The sequence below is a fragment of the Desmodus rotundus genome, chromosome 8, assembly GCF_022682495.2.
Source record: "Desmodus rotundus isolate HL8 chromosome 8, HLdesRot8A.1, whole genome shotgun sequence".
NCBI classification, from domain to species: domain Eukaryota; kingdom Metazoa; phylum Chordata; class Mammalia; order Chiroptera; family Phyllostomidae; genus Desmodus; species Desmodus rotundus.
Genome location: NC_071394.1, coordinates 111713634 through 111735422, shown reverse-complemented (window position 1 = coordinate 111735422; position 21789 = coordinate 111713634). Strand labels below are relative to the sequence as shown.

Sequence of the window (21789 nt, the reverse complement as noted above, 5' to 3'; positions counted from 1 at the left end):
TTGGGATGGTCAGACTCTAGTGCATGGTGCAATACGGTGCATATGAAATAGCAATTGAAAAACATATAAATTTATAAATATATAAATCCGAGGTGGAGCAGTTTTTCTGTTTATTAATTAATCGTATTTCCTCTTATGAGTGCCTCTCAAGTCTTCTGCCTTTCTGGGAGGGAATGTTTTTCTTTCTATTATTGATTCGTTTGAGTTGTTTATATTTTTACATATTCTGGATTTGAATACTTGTCAGTGATATGTGTTGTACACATCTTCTCCCTGGGAATGGTTTGCCTTCCCCCTTTTTATGGGGACATCTGTCCAACACTGAGTTTTCCAATCCGAAAGCAAGGCAGGCCTTTGCCTTTGTCCATATTTTCTTTATGTTCTTCTAGAGTTTTATGTTTTTTTAATGTAAATTTAAAATTTTCATTCCTAATTAAATTATTTTCTTGTAATATCTAATATGTTCTTTTTTATATTTTCAAATTAATTTTTGTACATTAATTATGTAACCCTCCACCTTACTAACTTACCTTATTTGTTTTCTTTATATTTGAGCAAACTGAGTACAAGTTACCATTTTAGTGGACACATGATATTCTCAAGAGTTTGAAAGGCTTTGGACTCTGAAAGAGTCTGAAATACCTCGTTTCCTGCCTACTCTCTTGTTCGAGTTGCTTCTTAAGCAAGCATGTGTGTGTGTATGGGCGTGTGAATGCCTATCTGTACACGTGTTTGTATACGTGTGTGTCCCGGTAAAGGTGACACGGAGCTAGGGTGGCAAGGATAGAGATAGGCATAAATAGGGCTCTAAGTAGGCAGAGGGATGTAAATAGGTGACAGCAGCCCAGGGGGAGAGACTTTAATGGAAATACATATGCGAAGATGATGGTGAAATGTGGGGATATTCAATGTTATTAATGATAATGACCATTACTTTCGAGTATCTATCCTGGACACTGTGCTCAGCACTTGGCAGACGTTTCTCATTGCTCACCATTCTAGCAAGGCAATCGTTCTTATCTCTATGTCCCAGCTGACAAGACTGTGGCGCACACTGGGCTGAATAATCTAAAAGCACCAGCGAGTCAGCAGCAAGCTAGGGTTGGAGTCCAGCCTGCCTGCCCCAGGCCCTTGTTCCTTCCATTCGGCGTGCAGACTTCCTGTGGTTTGGACACCCCACACGCACTAGCACGAGTACAGAGGAGCTTGTACACATGTGATCATGTTCATTGTCATGTTGTTATAATATGAAGCAAATTCCATCATCATGTGTAAATGGCTAAATGATCTGTTACATCTTTTCATTCACTATGGAATATAATACAGCGGTTAAAAAGAATGAGACAGCCCTGGCTGGTGTGGCTCAGTGGATGGAGTGCTGACCTGCGAACCAAAAGGTCACCAGTTTGATTCCCAGTCAGGGCACATTCCTGGGTTGCAGCCCAGGTCCCCAGTTGGGGGCACACAAGAGGCAACCAATGGATGTTTCTCTTTCACATATTGGTCTTTCTCCCTTCCTTCCCCTCTCACAATAAATAAATAAAGTAAAAATTATTTAAAAGAATGAGATAGGTTGATAGTTACTAACTTAAAAAATTCCCTCCCATAAAAAAAGTTTTTAAATTCCCTCCTCATACTAGTGGCAGATAACATTTATAGAATAATATTATGATTATGTTGCCAAGATAATTTAAAAATACAGAAAGCAAGATATAATGGAGCCCTGGCTGGTGTGGCTCAGTGGATTGAGCATCAGCCTGTGAATCAAAAGGTTGCTGGTTCTATTCCCAGTCAGGGCACATGCCTGGGTTGTGGGTTGTGGGCGAGGTCCCCAGTAGGGGGGCATGTCAGAGGGAGCCAACTGATGCTTCTCTCACACATCAATGTTTCTCCTGTTCTTGTTCTCCCTCCTTTCCCCTCTCTCTCAAAATAAATACTTTTTTTAAAAAAGATGTAATGGAGCCTACAAACATATTCTTATATAAAAACTCATCAAGCTGTACATTTAGAATTTGTGCAGCTGACTGTATGCAAATTAAACCTACGTCTAAAAACAGGTTGTGTATGTTCTCTTGTAAATATGAAAATAGGTAGAAACCAGTCTGGAACAATACACACCTGAATTTGGGCAGCATTTACCTCGAGGAAAGGGAGACCTCTGCTCTTCCTCTACATATTTCTTTATGGTTTGAACGTTATAAAAAGAAGAATGCATTAACTGGGTATCAAATAAATAGATAAAAGTACAACATGTTTTTAAGTCAAAGAAATAGCATCAATAAAATCATCAATTAATATAATAAACAAAATCAACTGACAACAAATACACCTTGGAGGACAACAAGTTACCGAGGACCCGTGTAGAGACATAACCACATCCCCCTTCATTTCATATGGAATATGTTGTCACTGTTTTTCTCTGGAAAAAAAGCTGACATTAAGTCACTGGTTAACTTCTGTAAGGGGGTTTTGCTACTACCCTAGTCACAGCCTGAGAGCTGCACTTGGAGGTGAGAGATGAGCCCCACAGCCACCCTTGAGGTGTCCCACCCCAGGGAGCGGGAGCCTGCAGGAGACCCAGGACTTGCTTGCAGAAGAGGCCTCACTCCTCCCCACACTTACAGTGGCACGAGGGTGATGCAGCTGCTGGAAATGAATATGCAGTACATGCATCCGTGGTGTGAATTAAAAAGCAATCGAATAATAAGACGTTCAGATTAAAAGTGTCCCATAGCATTTCCTACCAAACGGGTGAAGATTTGTTTAATGTCTCTACACAGTATTGGCATGGGGTGAGGGAACAATGATGAGAGGTTTTTGGAAGCCAAGGAGGCAGAGATTTCTCAAACACTTTAAGGAGCTTGTCTCGAGAACAAGAGGAAGCCAGCAAGGCAGTTGGATCACGTCTGCTGCTCCAAGGGGGATGCAGAGAGGTGAGCAGACTGGAGGTGGGTGGCGTAGGTAGGAGGCTAGTGCAGTAAGTCAGGCAAACTAGTCTGGTGCCCTGATACAGTGGTGGCAGGGGGAAGGAGGCAAGTGGGTGATTAGAGAGATATTGAAGAAGGACCTCACATGGGCCTGAATGATTAACGCATATATCCTGAAAGGGAGGACAGGGTGGTGGTGGCGGTGCCTGTTTTAGTTAGGGTTCAATTAGTAAAGCTGAACCGTAGGAACTACAGAATAAAGAATTCATTGTTGAGCCCTGGGTGGTGAGGCTCAGTGGATTGAGTGCTAGTCCGCAAACCAAAGGGTCGCTGGTTCGATTCCCAGTCAGGGCACATGCCTGGGTTGCGGGCCAGGTCCCGTTTGTGCATGAGAGGCAAACACACATTAATGTTTCTCTCCCTCTCTCCTTCCCTACGCCTCTCTCTAAAATTAAAAAAAAAAGAAAAAGAATTCATTGTTAAAATTAGACCTCTGGAGGGGAGTTGGAGGACCAGCGAAGTCCCTAACCAGCCAGTCTGAGAAGCCAAGGATGGCCCAGCCACCAAAGAAGGACCACAAAGGGGAGGCTGATGGAGAAGTCTAAAGGAAGCATTTGCCTTGACGGGGCCAAAGGCAGGCGTCTGCTGATGGATCTGGGGCTGCTGTTGGTCAGCAGGGCCTGTAGGAAGAGCTGAATGCACAGCAGAGGGAGAAAGGACGGGCTGGAACCCACCAGGCACCTCTGCCTCTGTGGGTCATCTCACTGAACCACGATGGCATTCGGATGTGGTACTCCTGATTCCTTTCTCGGCCAACTTTAACCTGAAACCACACAGGGAAGGTTTCTGGAAAAGTAGTTTCCAGCCTCACCAAACTAATGGTGGGGGAAGATTCTGGAGGACAAGTAGTTAGTTCCATTTTGGACACAACTTTGAGTTGACTGTGATACATCCCCATGGAGATGTCCAGTAAGCACCTGAGCTTGTCCAAATCTCTTCAATGCACAAGCAAGCCGATTCAGGACTCTAGTTCTAATCTAGCCTGGGGTGAGAGAGTGGAAAGCAGCTGTTGATTAAGAACCTATAGACTAAAGATATTGGTCAGGAGTGAAGGCAGGCTCAAGACACAAAAGGACAGTCCAGAAAAGGTCTATAACTTGCAGGCTGTGACCCGGAACAGCAAGGGGGATCAGGCAGGCTCTACAGCGCAGGTAGGAGGGGGTGTCCTGGAGACACAGCCTGAGGCACCCTAGATATATGTCGGTGGGAAGGCAACTGGTTTGTATATTAAGAAGTGTCTCTTGGAATCACTATTTTAAAAGTGCCAGGACTTATAAGAAAACAAAAAACAAAAAACAAACCTTACTTGATAGTCACTCTGCTTGTTTTGTTTTTATCTTATTATGCAAGCATAAGATAATGTATTTAATGAATAATTCTTCCTTCCGAAATTTCAAAGACTAGTTTGTTAATAGAATTTGGGACCTTATTGTTGAACTCATAAAGTGAGTTCTGACTGAGGTCCCAGGTGATGTAGTAAACGTTCCATGCAGACAGGTGTGTCAGTGGAACCCCCGCCACGGCCGTCACCACCACCAACAGCACGTCCCCACCATTGCTGTTGCCACCCCCACCCAAGCTGGAGGAACAGCGCTGGGGATAGGTGGCAAAGAGAGGGCAAAGGAAAGTAACAATGCCAAAGGAACATGGAAGAGAATAGTGCTTTCAAGTAAATTTTCTTCATTTTTACTGAATAACAAATGTAATCAATGAGCAATTACGTTTGCAATATTCTTTTTCCTCCACCTACTTAGTAACCAAATGAAACCTTGGGTCCTTGTTAGACTCTGTGCATGAAAGAAGGATGTATTCCTCTGACTACCTTATACAAAACAGGGCTTCCATTCCTCTCTGTACTCCGGATCTGCTATATTTTTTATAACAGTACTTGCGTGTCTGATACTATGTTCACATGCATCCTTTATTTATATTGTTTCTCATATCAGAATATGAGCTGCTTCTCAGTCTGTGCCCATTTTGTTCACTGCTATATCTCCAGAAAACCAAACAGTACCCGGCCTATTGCAGACACTCAAGTATTTGCTGAATGAATGAATGAATATATAAACGACATTATATTCTAAGAATGGCTCCCTGAGCAAGAGAGTTGTATTATGGCTATCTATTAGAAAAGATTGAGTCAAGGTCAAAAAATAGTTATTAAGGTGTATTATATATTTTTCCAATAGTTCATCAAGCCTCAGAAAAATTGTATCCTTTACCTGCATGTTACCAAATAGTAGCAATTGAAATATTTAATATACATTTTGGTTAGAAGAGCTTAAAAACTTTGCCAGTATCCATTCTCTTCCCCTTCTTCTCTACTTACTTGTCTATTTCCTTTGCTGGGTCTTCTTCCTCCTGCTGCTAACAGGCATTTCCCTTGGATTTGCTTTGGACTTCCTCCTGACTTCTCAATCATGAGTTTTTCTAGGTCAGCTTCTCAGATCTCATAATGCCTTTCCACCTAGAATGAAGGGGTAGGCCCCTGGTTGGGCACTGTAATGGGACTCTGTCCTGGGCTCCATCTGACCTGTGTAACCCTTTGTATGAGCATATGGGCAGCACTGCAAGTTCTTCCCCTGTAACTTCAGGGGTAGGACACAAGGCTGACCTGTCTGTGCATCTTCTGCTCTGTGCACAGTAGTTGGCCTATTGCAGGGATTGAAGAAGTCAATGGATGCTGATCAAATTTGTTGATGAGATTGAAGTATCTAAGAGTGACATAATTTGGGGATTGGCTTTAAAATTTTCCAGCAAAAATTAAATAGAATAGGCCTTGACTGGTGTAGCTCAGTGATTTAAGCGCAGGCTGCAAACCTAAGGGTCGCCAGTTCGATTCCCAGTCAGGGCACATGTCTGGGTTGTAGGCCAGGTCCCCAGTACAGGGAGCTCAAGAGGCAACTACACTGATATTTCTCTCTCTTTCTCTTCCCCTCTTTCTAATAAAAAAAACTTATAAAAAATAAACAAATAGAATAAAGTGGCTGAGGACACAGATGAAATAAGTGAAAAAATGTTGATAATGGTTAAAACTGGTGATGGGTATATGGGGGCTCATTATATTTTTCTCCCAATTTCTATGTAACTTTAAATTTTTCCATAAAAAATGAAACAAAAATGTGTTGATTAGACAGAGCCAGGGAGGCTTGCTAATATGCTAATAGCTCTAGAAGCATTTATATAGTGAATTTGTAAGTAAGGTTCTTCTGTAGGTATGAGTAGCTATATCTAATGCAGTTGTGACTTCAGGAAATTAAATACAAATTAGGAAAGCAGCAAAAACACTTCAAACGTATCATAGCTTTGCTTGTCTCTTTAATTTTGAATTATATTGCCATGTGTAAACCATATATAAAGGTTGCTAAAGCCCACGTGCCTATCACATAGTGAGCCATTTTATTTACCACTCATCACAAAAGTCTTTCCTTCCTAGAGATGAGATTTTCACATAGTTTATAGGGTGAAAGTTCTGTTGCCAAGAATATTAAAGATGTTTGCTTATTTTCTATAGCCACTATTTTATTTATGCATTCCTTTTTAATTTATTGACATTTCTCAAAATTGTGCATTTTATTTGTCCAGTTTATTATTAATTAAAGTGAGTAACATAACTGTAAGCAGGCAATGATATTTATACACTTTATCACAACATATTAATATATGCACAGTACTTAATTCTGAAATACTCAGATTAAATTTCTGTTTTGAAAAATTCTCTCCCATTGATTTACTGATATTTTCTTCAGCTAGTTTTATGCAGAATACATTTCTCCCTAAGCACTGAAATTTCATGTCTGTAAGTAGTGTGTTTTCACTGGTTACAGTTCTCAGTGTCCTGTTCACTTGGCGAAGGAGGGGCAGCCATTTCTTTGAGTGTCCCCTATCACTAATTGCTTCACGATGTATCTCGGTTGATGCTACAGATAAAAAAAGCAGATGCTCTGAGATATTGAATATCTTGACTAAGGTCGTATAGTTAGTAAGTTAAGATAGTTTAAAAAAATCCAAAGTCTACATTGTTCACAGTATATTGTCTGTCTGTATTCAAACTTTCAATATGAGGTCATAATATAGTATCAGGTAAAAATGACAGATTCCAGGATGGTATGCAAACTGTGATCCCACTTATAATTCAGAAAAGATTACATTAATATTATTATATATGTATGCTATACATATATCAATATATTTATGTTAATATATCACTATCATGTATACCATATATCAATATATTATTAGTAATATTTAAAATTATTATATAGTAATACCTATTACAAATATACACTACATATTTGGAAAGATAACAAGCTGTTAATTCTACTGGAACTGAGATTTGGGAGTTTAGAGTGGGATGGAGAGACAAATAGAACGTTCTTTTGTTTTTACTTTGTATCCTTGTATATTGAACTTAAAAATGCATTTTTCATTATATATTATTATTATATAATAATAATTACTTTGTTATTATTATTGAGGACATGAGAGGGGCTCATTTCTTATCTAAACCATCAACATTCTTGAATACCTATTATGATGCTTAGGATGTTCTAAGTCCCTGTGTTCTCCAGACATTCTTATTTCTGTAGGCCCTACCCTTCGTTACATCTAATGCATTGAATGTACTCATATCAAATAAAATGTATGAGAGTTGAATTCAAGTTATCTAGTTTTCAAAATGCCACATTTCATAGCACTTGAAGCTGTTGACTTCGATGTTTCAGATTTTGAAGTATTTTATAACCAAAGCATTTTTCTCAGGTCTCTAATACTTCCATAGGCCCTTGCAAAGATCCCATGCCTTAGAAGTTGCGCATAAAATAAATGGAAATGTCTCATGTGCTGAATAGTGCTCTGGGTGCTTCTGGCAGGAAAGGTGGCAGCTCTCCAGAAATCTACCACCCAGCTCCACATCTTTTCCTCCCCCTCCTCAGTCCAGTCCTCTTTTCCATTGCAGACCTAAAAAATTCTGTTCTTACACGCAATTTGGTTTTAGCATCTCCCATTTTCTTGCGAACCCTTTAATTAGGACAAAAGTATTTTAAGCAAGACAAAACAGAGTACAAAAGTAATTATGCTCGTATTTCAAAATCAGATTCCTAGTGTCAAGCATGTACATCCATATACCTGGGGTTAAACACTGGGCTGGGTTCTCTGAGCATTTGTTCTCAGGTGTCTGCCTGACTCTGTGGAGATTTTGCATCTTCATTCTGTCATACACAGGTCAATCACCAATTTATTAAGTATTTACTATGTGGTTTTGGGGGGAATCACAGAAAGATGCATCAGAATATTCAATTCTAGGCCCATATAAAATTGTGAGGAACCAAAGCAAATTGTGAAGATAAAGGTCTGTTTGAAGAGATTTTCAGCGCATCACTCCTGGAATGTGACTCAATTTTTTAATCTTTTTTGCAGAGTGTTTTGGAAATCAAGGGAATGGGATGAGAGAAGATCAACATTTGATTTGGATGAGGAAATCCTACCTCCAGAAACAAAGCATTTTAAAAAGAAGGAGGAGACACAATCAAGCGACTATGAAGACTATAACGACCAGATTTCTGATCAAGTGATCACATGTCCCTGTTCCTTATGCGAGCGCAAAATTGACCTACCTGGACTTTTCCTCCATAAAAAACAACACGCAGCTCTGGCCACACTGGGTCTTACACGGAAGGGTGGAAGTAAGCCAGCACCCTCAGTGATTGCTGTTCAGAGACAGCTAACAATTACTAAACTATTGTCATCTTGTACATTTACCGAAAAAGTTCTACAGAACATTAACAATGCTGTTGAACTCCTTTGGAAGAAACAAATACCAGCGTACTATAATATTATTGATAACATTCCTAGCAGTTCCATATATCCACAGAAAATCTGCCATCTGTTAATTAAAGGAGTAGCCATTTGCAATGACAGGAATTCTGCATGGAAAGTTGCTATGAATGATAAATTCACTGTGGTGAATAATTTTGGCAATAAACCCAATGTGTGTTTTTTCGGTTTGTTTGATGGGCATCACGGTGCCTCAGCAGCAGACTTCACATCGACAGAACTCCCAGTCTTGCTTCTCCATCAACTTTCCAGATTTGATCCTTCCTACCAAATGACCACTAACGAGCAAAAACTAATCAGTTCCTTTCATACAGTGTTCAGGGAAGAATACAGAGCTATAGAAAACCTCTTCTCTATGAAGAAACAAACAAAAGAGTTGAGGTGTGGGCAGGAGAACATACACAAAGCCTTTGCAAAAGCATTTTGGAGAATGGATCGGCTTTTACGTCTTGGAAGGAAAGAAGTATCCAGGGTTCGATGGAGCGGCTGTTCTGCAGTTGCCTGTATACTGGAATGCAAAACTAAGAGCCCCTATGCCAAGAGGAATCAGAGGGGAATCGCTGGTCATGACGGTTGGTCAAAGAGGTTCCCTTCCCAGAGGATGTCACAAACAATTTCTGGAGAACTACATGTTGCAAACGCTGGTATGTTACATTGAATAATGCCAGGTTACAACCTTTACATTTTTTATTCCTGGCAGTGAAGGCTCTTATGCTTCCAGAATTATTTCATGACTTCTTAATGCCTAGAAATTGCATTGACCAATTTAAGAAATGACCAATACCCAGTTTAAATGCAGATTGCAGGCACACAATTAAATTCAGTTGTTTACCAAGGAGGCACATACATGAAATAATGTGTTCAACACATTAAATTTCCTAAGTGGGTAGCGATACAGCTGTTGATAAAGGCAAAGCAAATATATTTGTTTAGATCTGAATGAAACAAAAAACATTCCTCACACTTCTCTTTTTCAAGAGAATGGAAAGTTCTTTGAATGCTGTTAGTATAAGTGTTCATTTGGTCCACTGGTTGGTTTTTCTGATAATACATTTCCAATAGGCCACTCTTGTGCTCAGTGGCCAAGTAGCATCAGTTTCACCTTACAGAAAACAACAGTTCATGCCTCAATTTTGTGGGTATATATTCTCAAATATTTACTGTATTATTTTAATTTTATTTTTTTTCAATTTTTAGTCATAGGAAAAGCAAAAGATTTTATTTATTTAGAGAGAAGAGAAGGGAGGGAGAAAGTGAGGGAGAGAAACATCAATGTGTGAGAGAAACATCAACTGGCTGTCTCTCACATGCCCCCACCTAGGGACCTGGCCGGCAACCCAGGCTTGTGGCCTGACTGGGAATGGAGTCAACGACCTCTCCGTTCGCAGGCCGGCACTCAACCCACTGAGCCACACCAGCCGGGGCTCCATGTGAATTTTAAGATCAGCATGTCAGTTTCTCAAAAATATCTAGGATATTTTGATCTCTACCAAAAAAGGTATTATGTTGACTCTGCAGACCAATGCAAGTATTGTCATCTTAACAAAATATACAGCGTCGGGCACAAATAATGTCCCTTTTATATTACAAAATTATAAGCATGTAATTCTGTAACATAAAATATCACACTCAAGCACACTATATAACATTTTAGGTGAAATTTTCAAATTGAAACTATAAATTATTACACTCATATTATCCTACCAACCACATGTAAGCAGGTATTACTTCTGTCGGACCCTGTATATTACATATATGTATTTTTGTTGTTTAAGCATTTAAAGTAAGTTTAAGTAAGACAAATTGACACATTTACGCATGTAGTTACCATTCCTGGTGCTCTTTATTCCTTTTTGTAGATCTATATTTGTCTGGTATTATTTTCCTTCTGCTTGAAAAATGTCTTTTAATAGTGTTTGTAGTACAGCATGTGTCTTCTGGAGATGAATCTTAAGACTCTATTCACACTATTTTTTTTTCAAAGATGTGTGTTTATTTGGTATAGAATTCTAGATTGACAGATTCTTCCTTCCTCCCTCCCTCCCTCCTTCCCTTCCTCTCCTTCTTGCTATGAAGGCATTTTTTAATTTTATTTTCCATGAGTTTTTTTTAATCCCTTCACCTTTTCCACCCAGTTCCCCAACCCCCAACCCTTCTCACAGTTGTCAGTCTGATCTCTGTATTGTTGAGTCTGTTCCCATTTTATTGATTTTGTTCATTAGATTCCACATATAAGTGAAATCATATGGAACTTGTCTCTCTCCAATTAGCTTATTTCACTTAGCATAAAACTCTCCAGGTCCCTCATCCATGGTGTCACAAAAGGTAAAATTTTTTTTAACAGCCGAGTAGTATCCTGTTGTGTTAATGTGCCACAGCTTTTTTGCCCACTCATCTACTGGTGGACACTTGCACTGTTCTAAATTTTGCTTATTGTAAATAATGCTGCCAATGACACACGAGTGCCTATATTATTCTGAACTTCTTTGGGTATATTCCTAAAAGTGGAATTGCTGGATCTGTTGCATTTACAATGAGGAATCTGTTGTCTAGTATCACTGTTCCTCTCTGCCTATAATATGGTTACCCTCTTTGGATGGTTTAAAGGTTGTATCATTAGTTTTAAGCAAAACTGATTGTGCTGTACCTCAAATTCTGTCCCGCCCCTGTTTTCTCTTATCCTTAAGGAATTTCAATTATATGCTTTAGACCAGTTGAAATTATCCAAAATTTCAATAATGCTCTTTTCATTTTTAAAAACTTTTTGGCTCTATGCTTTGTTTTAGAACTTTTATTGCAGTCTTCAAAATCACTAATCTTTTCTTCTGCAATGGCTAATTTTCCATTAATCACATCCATTGTATTTTTCATTGTTAACGTTATAGTTTTTGTCCTTAGAAGTTTCATTTTTTAAAAATTATCTTCCATGTTTGTACTTAACTTTTTAAACATAGGGCATTCTGTTAATAATTTTTAATGTTCTTGCCTACTGATTCCAACATCTGTGTCATTTCTGAGTTAGTTTCAGTTGTTTGCTTTTCTCATTTCATTGTGGGCAGTATTTTCTTGCTTACTTGCATGCCTGGTGCTCTCATTTCCTAGGTCTGCCATACCAATTAACACAAACTTGGCTGCTTTAAACAACAAAAATCCATTCTCTCACAGTTCTGGAGGCCAGAAATCTAAAATTAAAGTGTTGGCAAGGCCATGCTTCCTCTGAAGCCTCTAAGGGAAAATGCTTGCTTCTTTCAGCTTGTAGTGGCTCCAGGCACTCCTTGGCCTGTGGCTGCAGAACTCTAGTCTCTGCCTCCATCTTCCCATGGCTTTCCACTCTCTGTGTTTCTCTTCTCTCTCTAATAAGGGTTCTGTTCTTTGGACTTAGGACCAACTTGGATAATCTCAAGATTCAATTACACTTGCAAAACTTTCCTCCCCACCCCCGCAATAAGATCATTTTCAGAGGTTATAGGGGTTAGCATGGGGACATATTTTCTTTTTTTGGACATTATTTTAAGCTTCGTTCTGGGATGGTTATTTCCCAAATAGTTTGATCCTCTTAGATATACCTTCTATGATTTGTCAGGCATGTCCAGCATAGTGCTCAATTTTGGGCTAATTATTTTCCTCTATTGAGGTGAGACCTTCCCAGGTACACCTCCTACTGACCCACAAATTTGTGTTTTTCCAGTCTGACTGGTGAGAACAGACATTGTTCCCAACCCTAGGGGAGCCCTGGGTGATAGGCTCTCTAATCCTTTTAAAATAGTTGTCTGTTTTAAGTTTTTGCCAGTGTTGGGGGCGTTTCCTCATATACCCCTTGATTGATACTCTACTGAACACTGGGAGAGGCTTCTCTGTAGGGCTCTGGGGTCTCTGCAGCTTTTCTCTATGGTACTGTCCCAGGGCAACTGCAGCTCCCTTGGTGCCCTCAGACCCAGTTCAATCACCTCAACACAGATGAAAGGTGAATCCAGTCACTGGCCAGAAGCAGAAGTTACCTTTTTATTTGGGGGAATCACCAGAGGCCTGTGCTATCCCGAGCATGCATTTGCTGCTGCCTGCTAACAAACTCAACTTGAGGTTTTCCAGACAACAAACACAGGTCAACCTCAGAAACGTGAGGTCAGCTCTAAACCACTGCAATGACGCGAGTCATCACCATCTTTTTGCTGGGGGAGGGTTTTTGTGAAAAATGCAGCATATGTGAAGCACACTGAAGAGCAGTAGAACAAGGTATGCCTGTGCATGAAGGCTGGCGGTTCCAGACTGTAGTTCCCTTACCTTTTCCACTGTTCAGCTTCAGCTTGAAAGTCTTTTTTTAAAAATTTGGGTGGTGGTAAGGGGCATGTTTTAGTTCACTGTTTTCAGTGAGGGCATGATACTTTCAGGTCCTAGCTCTGTTGGGAAGAACCATTAGTTTTCCCCACCTTGGACAGGTCCTAGGTTTTGCCTCCTGCTCTACAATCTTGTGAAGACCTCTTTTCTTAATAGCTCATCAAGGCATCTGACCTACAAGTATATGCAAATCATCCAGGGTGTTTCTGGTTCTCAGCGGAAAGTCAACCGGAGACCCAGACTGCCACATTACTGCTCCTTCGTAGTGTTTATTTTAGTGTATCTGCTATTCCAGTACTTTGCCTATTTGCTCTTAATAAAGCTACTTTTGTTCCCTAGCGTCTGGTTTTCTGTTCCACGAACCCACTTGAGATCCAAAGAGGAAGCAGGGCTTTACCCACTTCTTTTCTATTATTCCCAACTCCTTAATTGTTGGCCACCTCAAGTCCCCTTCCTTCTCTTCTTCCCCAGGTTACCAAGAGCCTCCTTTATCAAATCCTCACCACCTTTGAGGTAAGGATAACCATGTTTTATTTTTAATGAATGAGATGACTGAGGATCACCAAAGTATTAAATAAGGTTACATCACTATATAATGAACGATGAGTTGATGTCCTTTAGTCCTGTTACTTCAAATAAACATCACCAGCTGTCTTCTATTTTTAGGGTATTTCTTCCTTCTTCTGTTGCCTTCACCTTCATTCATGACTGATGCTGTATTTGCAGATCTCATTTAATTTTTTGTCATTTTCCTATCAAGATTTATTTTGCTCACTCATGGTAGTCTACTAAGTTGCTATTAAAATTATTTCCAGCCTTACCCTTTCCCCGTAAAACCTAATTCAACTCCAGAACCACCTTATTTCATGCAGGAAAGAAACCATATTCTTACATAACACCGACCTTTTACATACTTTACCATCCCCCCTTACCCTTTTATTGGTGGTTGGTAGTGGACTCACACAGATACAAACCTGATTCTGAGAACACATTCAACAAATATTTGACAGCCGGTTGACTGGTGCGTAAAGTATCATTAGGCTCCAGATGTACAATCATGAAATACATCTGAAATAGTGAACGGACCTTTTAAACATCCAGTGAAAACTAGCTCCACACCAGTGAGGCTCTTCTGTGTTCAGCAGGAAGCCCGGTGTCCATATATTAATATTCAGCCTCTTTTTGCCAAAACTAGAGTCCTGAAGAAAACTGGATAGGTTGTTTCTCTAGCATGATTTATTTACATGCATTTCTGTTACGCTTCCATTTTAGGGATATTTCATGTGCATTTAAATTTCCTTAGTTTATGCTTTCAATTACTTTTTCTTTCCCAAATAACTATTTCCTCATTTCCTAACTTACTGTTCCCTACTCCCTTAACCTATAATTCTATTTCATAAGAGATATTTTTATATATATATATAAATGGGTCTGATATAAAATAGTTTCGTCTCAATCTTTTTTGAATAGACTCTTTGCCTGCTTTCCCCTTCACGGAACACCTTTATCAAGTGTCCACTTGTTGAAGTACTTTTTTAAATCCTCACAATAACCTTGACAAAAAACACTGCAGGTGGAAAGTCAGTTATTCAGGTACATAAAGTGACAATGAAGGTCACATGGACACAAAGTTGGGACTCAAGTTCAAATGTAACAGGCTCCCAAGTCTGTCCTTTCCCCATGCTCCTTCTTCTAAACAAGACATCTTTTTATTCCAGGGCACTCACACATCCTGGCTAGGTACATAAAACTTTTCTTTTCTCCACTTCTTCCTTAAAACTGGTGTGATCAAGTAGCTTTGCTAGCTTTATCTGAAAAAAATCTTGCCCATTCAGACCCAGGATTCCCTTGGTATTCCAAAGTCCCTCTGAAGTTCACAGGAATATCCTTTTCACAAGTTGGAAATAATGCAGCAATTGTGGGAGGCAGTTCCATCATTGCCCTCTACATAAGAACACTTTGCCCGACTATACACATCTTAAAAAGGCTTAAGTATCATTTCAGAGCAGTTTTTCTTAATCCCTGCACGATTAATGTCCCTAACATGTTCTCCCAGTAGCCATTCCATTTTTGTTCTGGTAACATTTTCTTAAGAGCACACTTTCTCCAGCTACTGATAACTTTATGTCTAAGAATGTGAACTCTTTATGCTTAGATTCGTTAAAATTTTTGTGGGGATCTTCATCACAGTTCATTGCTAATTCTCATATTCTCTGAGCAGATGTTACAGGGACCCAACTTTAAAGCCTGTCTGTCCTCCCTTTCAGTTATGACTTGCTCCTCTCTCTTCCTTCAGTTTTGCAGATGTATGGACATAGAGTGCTGTTTTTAAATCTTCCTCACTTTCCATCTTCCTTGGGGCTTTTTGTTCATTAGTTTATTCTAATTTTTAGCTTAATGATCAACCCCTTTCAACCACCCCATTTGCAGCTGACAGCATATGCAACCCTAGGTGGTCCAGGAAATAAAATGATTGACTTAGCACATCCAATTTTTCTTACCTGTTCCATTTAACACTCTTCCAGGCCCTCAATCTTACTTATCCCTCTACTTCCTGGGCTATGCATGAATAGTTGGAGAAGTACCAGGCACCTTTTCTTCACTTTCACTTTCTCTTGATGCACCATTCACACAGGCAAGAATGTGAGTCATCTGGAAGGCACTATCTCCCTTTTTATCAGGATGAAGAATTTGTCTAAGAAATTAAATAACTCATCTGAAGTCAGACAGGAAGTCAACGGCAGGGCAAAAACTGTAACCATGATTTAGTGTCCCTTCTTCTAGAAAATAGTAATAGAAGAGTAAAATCAGACAAAATGGCATTTCCTACTCTCCAGCACAGCAATTTAAAAAAAAAAGGCGAACAGGGCACATGGCTATGTAGACCAAGCTCTCTGCAGAGGCAACTAAAATCAAAACACCAGTTTATTACCCTTCTAATGTTAAATATTAATTGTAATAAATTCTCTTGAGTAGAAAAATAAAGCTTTTTCTTTCTGCCAAATGGGCTTTGAAATGTGACATAAGTAAACATTTCGGAAGTCAGAGGATCTGACTATTCTGGGCCAAAATGTCCCATGTTTTCAGAGCTATAGTTGCACTACTTATGTGTATGTATACACATAAATAAATTTGAATTTAAAAGAGGTACTATGTCTTCCTTATATCTTCAACTTTTGGTCCAATTCATTAACTCCAATGCCTTAATTCCCATTATGTAAAGAGCCAATAGGCTCAGTTTATGCCTGATACTAATCCCTCACTAACCTACGCTTTCTGCCCCATCACACTAGATTGTAGACCTCAATCTTCTGAAACTTAAATTCCTTTACCTAAAGGATTGGGGGTTTAGCCCTGGCTGGTGGGGCTCAGTGGATTGAGTGCCAGACTGCAAACCAAGGGGTTGCAGATTCAACTCCCAGTCAGGGCAAATGCCTGGGCTGCAGGCCGAGTCCCCAGTGGGGGGCGGGGGGGGGGCACGTGAGAGGCAACCACACACTGATGTTTCTCTCCCTCTCTAAAAGTAAAAAGTATCTTTTAAAAAAACTTGAGGTTTAGACCTGAACCTCTGCAACAATAAACTTCTGATTTTGGGTATAGCACCATGTTTGAAACCAGAATATTCTGTAATTTTCATTATTCCACCAACAGTCATTCTCAAAGGTATAATATTCAAACACCATTAAGCCCACCTCAGAATAATTTAAATACTCTTTTATAAATGACTCCGTATCAAGTATGAACTATGCTTGAATACACAATTATGTTCTAAAAACTTGCAGAAAATTAATTTTCCTAACAAACACATCTTTTTATAAACCAAAGAAAGTACTGCTAATACAAAACCATCCCTCAATCTGTTCAGAGCATTGTTTATTTTCTTAAGATTTCAATGAAGCACATATAACAGGTTCATCTGAAACATTAACTATAATCAACTTTCATGATTTCAGTTCTCAATCAAAAGGTTTAATTTCATGTTGGCTAACTATTAACCATTTAATACATTAATAATACATAGTTTTTCTCCACAGGGGTAAGTGACTTGATTTCTTTTTAGCCACACACATCAGGAACCTTGCAAGACAGACATTAACAGTGGTATTTTAATTTTTTTCATCACCCATACATATGTTCAGTTTTTAACTTTTACCAGTTATAAAATCATCAAATTCCACTTAAAAAAAAATTCAAGGTTTATGTTTTTAAATGAAAAGGTATTTACTTAAACATTTAAAAATGTCTGCTCTATGGAATATATGTTGGTTATAAAAAAGTTAAATTCTTGGCTCTACAAAATAAGTAACATTTGGAAGTGGTTTCATAAACAAATTTGACTTTTCAGTACCTATAATTTTAGTTATTTTAATACTAAATGCAGTATTTTAAACACTAAATTGCTTTAAAATAAGGAATAAACTGGCTTCCCAGTCTGAGTTACTATAAATCATCCAATTAATGATATCAATATTACACATACTGGTTTATGCAATGACACATAGAATTAATAAAGTTAACGGCATACTTTGATGCAATTGATTATTACATCTCTAGGATCAATTTTTTCTAATAATCTTTTAGGTAATGTGCAAGCAGTCTTATGCAGAAATGGGCAAGGGTTTTGCCTAACTAAAGAACACACTATGCGAAACATAAATGAAAGAAGAAGAGTACTTCAGAATGGAGCAATTATTAGTTCAAATGAACCATATGGGCTCCTAGAAGGGCAAATAAAAACTACAAGAGGACTTGGATTTCATGGAAATCCCAAACTGAAAAAATTCATTATTCCAGCACCTCAAACTATTTCTGTCCCTATAGATGACTTATGTCAATTCCTTATCGTAGCTACTAATGGACTCTGGGAAGTTCTGGATAATAAGGAAGTCACTGCACTGGCAATAACAATGTTTCAAGTTTATAAAGAAACACACCATTCCACCATCCAAAACAAATCTTCAGCATCCGAATATCCTCTGTTTTTCCCAATCAAAGAACCGAGCATTACTAAATCAGACAGTAATATCCACGTATTGTTTCAACGTAAATCTGAAGAATGTGTGTCAAGTGAAAGTTCTGAAGAACGTACGTCTGATTCAAAATATTCTCAGTATTTCCCTCATGATCCTAGAAACGCACAAATTCTACCAGAAATGACTAATCATGATCCTTGCAGTGAGGAAGAAACTGACAGACATGTAGACAGTGTGCCAAAAGATTCAAGTGAAAAAGAAAAAATAAGCACTAATAGTTTCTATCAAGATGCAGCTGAGTATATCAGCCATGAACTTGTAAATGCTGCTTTAATGGCTGGCTCCAGAGACAACATTACAGTTATGGTCATACTTCTCAGTGGAAGCATCAGTTTCTGAAGTAAAAGATAAAAGTTCTGCTTATCCAGAATACAAAAATATAAAGACAATTTCTTCAATGAACCAGGTATTAGGATAATACATCGATACCACACAAATCATTTTTAAGAATGTAGTTAAGAAAATATAAAAGCAGATTTTAAGTTACACAATACCATTTATATATGTTCACTGTTCCATGCCAAAAAAGAGAGAAAACCAATACTTGCTTTTTATACCACTTTATTCCAACCTGGGCACCTCAATATAAAACTAAACACTGGTGAACCGTTTTCCTTACTAATTCTGAATTACTGTAAATATACAAGTTCTGCTAGCAGTTCAACACTTAAATAGATTAAATCATCTCTGACACATGGTAGATTTCATATAATGAAAATACCTAAAACAATTAGTGCAATATACCGAACTGATCCAGATAAAATGAACTTTGGAAAACAAGGCTGCAAGATTGTTACTAACATGTTGCAATACTTATGCTACAAATTACTGGTACATTGTTTATCATGGTTCTAGCCATGTAGGAACTGCAGCCCCTTCCACTGAAAGGGGGAAGAGAAGGGAAAAATTAGCTGTTTTAGTAACTGTACATTTTGTATACTTTTAAGCAATTCTTAAATATTACAGAAAAGCAGTAAACAGATGGAGACTACAATGCAGTACCCTATTTACAGTACAGCTTGAATTTAAAATAATCAAGTTTGAATGTACATAATTGTTAGTGCATTGACTATATCATGTCCAAAGGGAACAAAAGCCCCTTCCATACCCCCAACAACTAAACCTATATAATGGCCCACAGTGATTAAACAGAAATTAGACACCTGGTTTGTTTCACTTTTGTTGAAGAGCTTACATGTTTGAAAATAACACTACCCATTAAAATGCATTTATCAGTTTTCATATTCCTAAAACAAGATGGGGCTAACATTTGATTTTTTTTACACCCCACTTAAAACAACAGGACTGCCTACAATTTGAATGCCACTAATGCTTGTTCCTTACCCTGCCCTGAAGATGTGGGACTGTTTTCTTGCGGCTAATTTTCTAAAATGTGGAATGTACACTTTAAATATGGATACTATGAGAAGTTACCAGTTGCCTGTATACCATAGCTAAGCATAAATACCTTTTGAACCTTCTTTTAAAAAAGAATGTTTCTGAAAAGCTCAAATTAAATTTGAAATCTTTTTCATAGATCTGGCTGGGTAACTGTAAGTTCAGATAGTTGTTTGTCTATGTATATCCCTGGTGATGAGAAATGATTACCCCTAACCTTCCAAGGAAACAAGTGTACACACAGCTCTCATTTCCCCCTTCTACTGCTGAAACATTAGTCAGAGGGTCACATGCATGTTATTAAAAATTAAGTTCAAAACACTTAAAATAATTCTGTATTAGAAACTTGACTCTATCATAAGTCTCTTCTTTTGGAAGTCATACTGAGCTTGTTAAATGCTCCAATTCCACTGTTAATATTTAAGAAGCAGAAGAATATTCCAGCTGGTTCAAACTGGAGGTTTAGTTACTACAACACTGACTCCTGGTTGGCTGCGTGGGTTCAGTAAGGTCTACTCCTCTTCCCCGGGCAGAATTTGCTCCTGGATTCTGTGGTTCATTCTTTGGCAACTTCTTAGCTGAGAGAGTAAAATAAACATAATTAGAATATTCATACTAGAATTACTTTCATCTGCTGATCTATAAGCTTCCTTTCCAGTTAGGTTATCCCAAAGTTATCACATAACCATGTCCATTAAAAAAAAAATTTACCTCTTGCACGCACCCCAACCTAGGACCAAACCCGCAACCCAGGCATATGCCTTGGACTTTTTGGTTTGCAGGACGACGCCCTACCAACTGAACCACACTGGTCAAGGGCACCATATGTTCATTCTGTTCAAATCTTTACTGAGTATCTATTAAATTATCAAAACACTGGTCACTGTTCTTAGGGAGTTTAGTGATTTGATGGAAGGGTAAATGGGGACCAGTTGCTGACACAATTAAAACTTAACCTGACTAGAGCTATATTAAATTCTTTACTATACTAAATTCACTTAGCAATACCAGAAAAGTTGTACTTTATTTCATAATCATTATTTTTAAAAACTCTAAGTTAATAAATGTGTTTATAAGGGCAGCTCAACTTGTATCAATGTTCTCTGGACTGCCACAAACACTTTTTGGAACAAGTCAGGATATCACCCCAGCAGAAACTGTCCTCTACTGTGCTACCTAATTATTACCCAAAATTATGATAGATCACATCTCTTATTTTCTTTCTGGCTTATAGACTTCACCCTTCAAATACCTACCACTTTTCTCTTTTGTAGCTGATTAAGAACACTAATGTGATTCACCAGTAACTCTACCTAGTAAGTGAGACTGTTCCTCAGGCTCTCAAAAAACTATTTCCCAATTTTGAGTGAGATGAGCATGGCCTGCCCCTCAACCAGCACTTAATGGCGTTTACTCTTCTAAAAGCAGAATAACTAATGCTGTTCTCTGGAGCACAGCTCCTACTGATTAGATGTTGCCTGCTTGGAATCTGAAGATCCTTGATGTGCTAGATTTTTAGAATTCTAGAGGCTGGGATGGTCAATGGATCTGGGAGCCAGGAGCAATGAGGTCTGGGAAGAAAAGCCATTACCTTGGGCCACTTCTCTAGGAACTGCTCTTGGAGATGGTGTTATAAATGGTAATAAAATGGTAAATTTCCAGTCAACTGTATTCACAAACAAAGCCTCGCAGGATAAAGAGCAGACTAGCACTATAACCTTTATTACAGTTAATACCAAGTTAGGTTAGTCATTTCTCACTTTAGCATGCTTCTCCAAGGGCTACCTGTAATTAGATATGAGTGAAATCAGGAAGCTGATGGAAATAAACTGCAATGAAGAACTTTTAGCTTCTACTGGTTAATTTTTACTGTGATGATAAACTAAAACACATTTTAGGGATCTCAAAAGACGTTGTTTCCAGTCTCGTATCTTATTGTTACCAAAGTGAAACCAGATACAAAGTGTTTTGTATCTGGATAACTGCAGGTTACCAATTTCTCCCTAAATTGAACTGTGAGAAACTAAAAATCCTCAATCGATTTTTGCCCCTTTATAAAAAGAGCATATTGCCAAACAATTCTTCACAACTGTGCTAGCATTTCCCTAATATCTGCAAGCATGAGTTTCTCAGGAAAATATTTTATACAATAAATAGGCAAGTTTTTTTCCTAAATGAGCCATCATTAAACTCTTTCATCT

At 38.5% G+C, this 21789-nt stretch overlaps 2 protein-coding genes across 2 annotated transcripts in view; one reads left to right on the top strand and one right to left on the bottom strand.

Annotated features, from left to right (window-relative positions):
• The first annotated feature begins 2517 nt into the window (after positions 1 to 2517).
• On the top strand, positions 2518 to 18529 carry PP2D1 (protein phosphatase 2C like domain containing 1). The gene is made up of 3 exons (XM_024565920.3): positions 2518 to 2663; positions 8406 to 9466; positions 17739 to 18529. Exons 1-3 carry the CDS (start codon positions 2518 to 2520, stop codon positions 18527 to 18529), a joined length of 1998 nt encoding a protein of 665 aa, XP_024421688.2.
• RAB5A (RAB5A, member RAS oncogene family) overlaps positions 17010 to 21789 on the bottom strand; it is a 29457-nt gene continuing 24677 nt past the window's right edge. Inside the window, exon 6 of the mRNA XM_024565764.2 lies at positions 17010 to 20166. Within this exon, the coding sequence (XP_024421532.2) occupies positions 20051 to 20166 (116 nt within the window). The 3' untranslated portion in view covers positions 17010 to 20050. The remainder of the gene's footprint in view (positions 20167 to 21789) is intronic.

Excerpts from the sequence above, each read along its gene's own strand:
- PP2D1 (XM_024565920.3), top strand. The coding sequence starts at position 2,518 with ATGAGCCCCACAGCCACCCTTGAGGTGTCCCACCCCAGGGAGCGGGAG. Across the intron at positions 2,664-8,405 it reads CTGCTGGAAATGAATATGCA|AGTGTTTTGGAAATCAAGGG; the intron begins GTACATGCATCC and ends TCTTTTTTGCAG. Across the intron at positions 9,467-17,738 it reads ACTACATGTTGCAAACGCTG|GTAATGTGCAAGCAGTCTTA; the intron begins GTATGTTACATT and ends ATAATCTTTTAG.